The sequence below is a fragment of the Zingiber officinale genome, chromosome 7A, assembly GCF_018446385.1.
Source record: "Zingiber officinale cultivar Zhangliang chromosome 7A, Zo_v1.1, whole genome shotgun sequence".
Taxonomy (NCBI): Eukaryota; Viridiplantae; Streptophyta; class Magnoliopsida; order Zingiberales; family Zingiberaceae; genus Zingiber; species Zingiber officinale.
In genome coordinates this window covers 95352898-95358267 of record NC_055998.1, presented here as the reverse complement: position 1 = coordinate 95358267, position 5370 = coordinate 95352898, and the positions used below count along the sequence as shown (strand labels likewise).

At 39.7% G+C, this 5370-nt stretch overlaps 1 protein-coding gene across 1 annotated transcript; it reads right to left on the bottom strand.

Moving 5' to 3' along the window:
• Positions 1-3283: 3283 nt before the first annotated feature.
• LOC122001822 (fasciclin-like arabinogalactan protein 6) lies at positions 3284-4237 on the bottom strand. The gene has a single exon (XM_042556780.1). It carries the CDS (start codon positions 4152-4154, stop codon positions 3420-3422), a length of 735 nt encoding a protein of 244 aa, XP_042412714.1. The 5' UTR covers positions 4155-4237; the 3' UTR covers positions 3284-3419.
• Positions 4238-5370: the final 1133 nt, after the last annotated feature.

The following is a 5370-nucleotide window of genomic DNA, read 5'->3' as shown; positions in this document are numbered from 1 at the left end:
TCAATTTCGCCACGTTTTCAAGATTCACGCTGCAAGGAAGAAGTATTTCAAGTTTGTAATCCTTTCTTTCTTCTTCATTGTAGTGGGTGTGATCTTTTTCTCTTGGAGAGGGAGAGTTGTAAGTCTTGTAAGGTTTCTCCACCTTCGGTGTTATTTCGAGAAGGAGAAGTTTGATAGTGGAAGGGTGACGGTGGTGTGGATCTTTGGACTAGTCACCTCCTTGAGGAGGTGGATACCAAGTAAATACAAGTGTTAGCATTGCTTTCAAGTGTCCGCTGTGAAAAAATAAATTGATCAAGAAAACAAAGTGAGTCATTCACCCCCCCCCCCTTCTAGCTCAACTGATCCTAACAATGTGAAGTCTTTGGGACTTCAAAGAATGTAACTAATTGTAAAGATATTGTGATAAATGAAAAATGTCATGATTTATTCAGTGTATATGTCTTTGTTACATTCGAATAAAAGTCTCGATAAGCATATTGGCAGATTGAGATTGGTCCACTCACATGGACAATCATCTCTATTTGCTAAGTACAAATAGAGGTAAGACCGTTGCTTATGGGACAACTTATGTAGCTGTGAATAGAGACATACTCATAAGTTAAGGTCGTCATGATATTTGTATCAAGATGAGATCATTTGTGTAATGATTGGAGTAAATGCACCCACCATTTACTGAATCTACTTGAGGCCAGATTAGAATTCATATGTTGAATTCAGGATTAGACATTGGGAATGTTTAGATCGAAATCTATACGATGTTAAATTTTGGAAAAAACATGCGCTCTTTTTGGAAAAGAGAATAACATCGTAGCATATGATTCATACCACATGTGTTATGGTGACAAGAATGGTAGTAGGAGAATGGATCCCTACTTCTCTACTATGTGAGACCCTTGAGATTATAAGTTAATCTCGATTTTACCCTAGGTGACTATTTAGCTGTCTACTTGAAGTTCTGATCAGTATCTGCTACTTTAGCATGTTTCCTATGGGCTATGGATGATTCGGTCTATGGAGCATAACTAGGAAAGCGACTGATTAGAATGAATAGATTCTGACTAAAAAGAAAGATTAAGATTGATTTACATCTGTGACATTTATTCACTGGTATCGGTTACATTTTTAGTTCAGTACATAAAATGTAATTGTGAATAATTTGTTTGATTGGAGATGTTGAACATGCTCTTGACATATGGTCAATATGAGGGATTAGAGATGTTCATAATCATGTAAATAATTTAATCTGGGGTAAAGGCAAGTCATTTATGTCCCTGATTCATTCTATGGACATATGTCTCTGATTCTTTCTATGGAGCAGCTAAGTAAGGTGTGACAATCTTCTTAGCAATTGAATGCTCACTGTGCTTGCTGTCACACGAACCATTTTCCCTTATGTATGAAATGGATGTTCTTATTTGGTCTTTGTGACTAAATATTGCTCTGGCCTTCGTGACTTGATCCTCATAAAGTCTTCGTGACTTATTTGGTCTTTATGATTAAATTTTGATATGGTTTTCGTGACTTGATCCTCATAAAGTCTTCGTGACTTATTTGGTCTTTGTGACTAAATTTCGCTTTGGTCTTCGTGACATGATCACCTTGTAGTATATGTGACTGACATGGTCTATGTGACCATATGGATTGACTTGGATGAGTGGAAGATGGTAAACGTTGCATCAGTTGCAACGTCGGGAAGATGAAGGGGTGCCCATTCACCTTCATCTTCCTCCATTGAAAGCAGTCATCAAGGCATCGGTTGGTAACCGATGTCTTGCTTGCTGTATATGATGGCGTCCAAGGCAATCTGATAAGGAGAGTGTAGCGGAGGTGATCAGAGGAGCGCAGCCGTGAGGTGATCGTGTGAGAGCAAAGAAAGAGCATCCAGTCGTTGGGATTTGGCTCGTGAACTTTGGAGCACTTTCCGATTGCCCCGTGATTGTGCTTCCGACAGTGGCTGCCCACTTCGACCGTCGACGTCTTCAGTTGTGACTTCGGGAGATCACTGTGAATAATTATAATTACCACTATGCTTCATTTTAGATTTCATGCTTTCTGGTCCAACAGTAAGACTCGGTCTATGCAGATCATATGGTATGTTTCAGAATTTGGTCAATGCAAATCTTAGACTTGATTGAAACAAATATCATCAGTTACAGACTGGCCAAGTTGATCTGACCTGCTGAACTGATTCGACTGACTGACCGAGCCAATCCGACTTTAGAGACACAGTAGTTATCATAATGTGAAAGGACACGGCGGTTACAAAAACATCTTTTAATGAGATACATTTCCATGAGATGTATCTTTTGGGGCACGTCTCAAGGAAAAAAAAAAGCGAGGAGAAAACTTCAACTTATTTGATGCGGGATAAATTTCATCCAACGTCATGGTGGTAAGATTTTTGCACTGCATCATCTCCAATAGTTTCATTAACGGAACCAATTTAATTTCTCCGTATTAATCTAAGGATGAATTGACAGGAACGTTGCGATGAACGAATCATATTTTACCATATTAATGGAACCTCCAAAAGTGATTTTGTGATTCAAGATAGATGATCACTACAGTCCGAGGAGGTGCATACCAATGTATAGGACCACTTTCTAACAGTCCATTTAGAATGTTGAAATGTTCACGAATCAATGAGTAATCTTGTAGTTTGGTAATCATTCTCTAATAATTAAGAACTGTATTGCTATAATGTTGGAATAGTTTCTTTTTTGATGAATAAAGTTTTATAAATTTTTTCATTTGAATTGCAAAGTGTCTCCATGCCGTAATGGATGTGAACTAAAACCAGAAAAAAGGAGGAAAAAAGTTCAACCTGTTTGATGCGGAATAGATTTCATCCACCGACGCCGTGGTAAGATTTTTGCACCGTGTCAATTCCAATAGTTTCGTTAACAGATCCAATTTATTTTTTCCGTATTAATTTAAGAATGAATTGGAAGAAATGCTGGAATGAATGAATCATCTTTTATCATATTAACATAACCAAACTGGTTTGTGCTCGGTAGGTTTTGCGATCGAGTCGATCAATTTAGTCAGTGTCTGATGATAGATTCTGTGGACCCAATGCGATATCGTGGTGGGCAGCCGATCCTATTCATTTTGACTAAGTGACAGAAACTTCCATCGTGCTTCCGCAGCTGTTAATTAATTTTGGCTTGACTTCCCTTTTGCTCATCAGAGACTCAATTAGCTTGCATTTTGCATGCGGCCAGCCGAAAGAAGGCCAACCAATAATTGACCACCATGATCAATCAGTACAACCTACTCAGATTTTTAAATGCAACTGAAAATATTTATAGATATTTGTTGTATCTGAAGAGAAAGAAAGCACTCCGACGATCAATTGAGCAGCAATTAAAATAAAGAGCGAGTTTTCATTTTAATATACAAATCATTGGGGCTTCTCAGAGCAGAGTACTAATGGCCAGAAGCAGAGCTCCGGCGACGAAGCTCCGACCAATTCCCGTGATTCTGGTAGCTCCGGAAGTGTGGTCTTCCGGCGCTGCAGCGCCGGAGGCGCCGGCGGAGGATGGGGACTTGCGGGCGGACGGCGCGGGGGCCGGGGGGTGCGGCCCGAAGATGGCGTAGGGGAGCAGGACCCTCTGGACGGGGTAGACGACGAGGGGGACGTTTGCGTAGAGGGGGGTTTCGATGGGGGTTTCGACGACGCCGGTGGAGACGTTGGCCTGGTTGGAATTGGCGGCAGAGGGGGTGGTGACGTTGAGGGTGAAGACGCCGGACTCGCCGGAGGCCTGGGTGGGGAGGGGGTTGCTGGCGGTCTGGAAGGTGGAGAAGGAGTAGTAGCGGGGGAGGACGTGGAAGAGCACCAGCTGGATCTGCTGCTGCTGGGACAGGGAGTTGAAAGTGCCGGCGGGGAGGGCGGCGAAGGCGTTGTCGGTGGGGGCGAAGACGGTGAGGCCGTTGAAGCTGTTGTTGAGCTGGCTGTTGATCTGCTCGTCCACGCGGGTCTGCTGGAGGAGGCGAATGAAGGAGGTGAACTGACCTCCCTTGGCCAGGATCGCCGTGAGGTTGAGAGGCCCGGCTGGGGCCGGTGCGGGGGGCACCGTCGGCTGGGAACGGGCGGCTGGAAGGAGCAACGTGACCAAGAAACTAAAGGTCAGTAACGTGGCGGCGGCCATGGCTATGGAGGAGGAGGTGGTGGTGGCGGTGGTGCTGCATGTTATAAATAGTAGTAGGGAGTAAGGTGTAATTAGATAAATTAAAACATCATTTAGGCTGGAATTAGCTGGATTTGGTAGTTGATATTTTAATTAGCAGTTGAATAATATAATCGAGTTGACAAAGTTTCAATGATCTAAATAAAATCTATTTGTTTTGCTTAAACTTGTGTCTTTCACGAAGAAATTTAGGAGCAATTTTGATAAGTTTTAATTAAAATTATTCTAGTTTTAATTAAAACTACTTTAAATTATAATAATGGATTAGTTGAGTAAAAAAAAGTAATTTAAAAATAAAAGTTAGGATGGAGTAGTACTATTTTAGTTAAAATAAATGCAGTACTTTTAATAAAAAAATATTAGAGTTTGTCCTAGATAAAAATAATAATTTAAGAATAGAGTATTATTTTGTTATATATTTTTGAATAAAGAGTGTGCTTATGATAATTATCATAAAATTAAAAATACAAAGTACTCTTTTGATTTTTTTTTATCAGAAAAAAAGAGTACTTAATTGTTGTCCCAATACTAATATTTCAGTTTCTTTATAAGGTTTATATTTTTTTGATTGATAAAATAAAATCGAAATGTTTAAAAACATGTGTGATAAAAAAAAAAATTGGAGTTGGTGGCGTATATAATTGAGGAGTTAGCAACTTAGCTGGACAATGAATGACATGCAGCTTGCAGTTAATTAAAAGAGTCGGTAAATGAATTAAGTCATATTGAGGAATTTTTTAGTCTTTCTTTTTCTTTGTTTTTTTTTTCTCCCTGTACGGAAATTTTTTTCCCATCTTTACTCTCTATCCTTCTTCAAATTACACCCCCAAGTAAATAGAGTATTAATCTAAGTAGCACAGCGTATCTTTTTAGGATCGAACTCGATGTTAAAAAAGAATAAATAATATTACAAATTTTACGAACCGGCAATTTATCAAAAGGTGTACTACAGTTAATGTATTTATCAAAAAGTGTATTACGGTTTTGTATTTACCAAAAGGCGCAGGTAAGTGATGTATATTACCGAATATAACCCTACCGCTAACCAACACCTCTGATCAGTCATCAATTCCCAGGCATCCGAACCACATTTTTAAAAAACTTAGATATTAAAAAAAAAATGATCATTAGGGTACTTCCCTCCTTCGTGACATGCGAGTGCAGCTCGGTCTTGTGA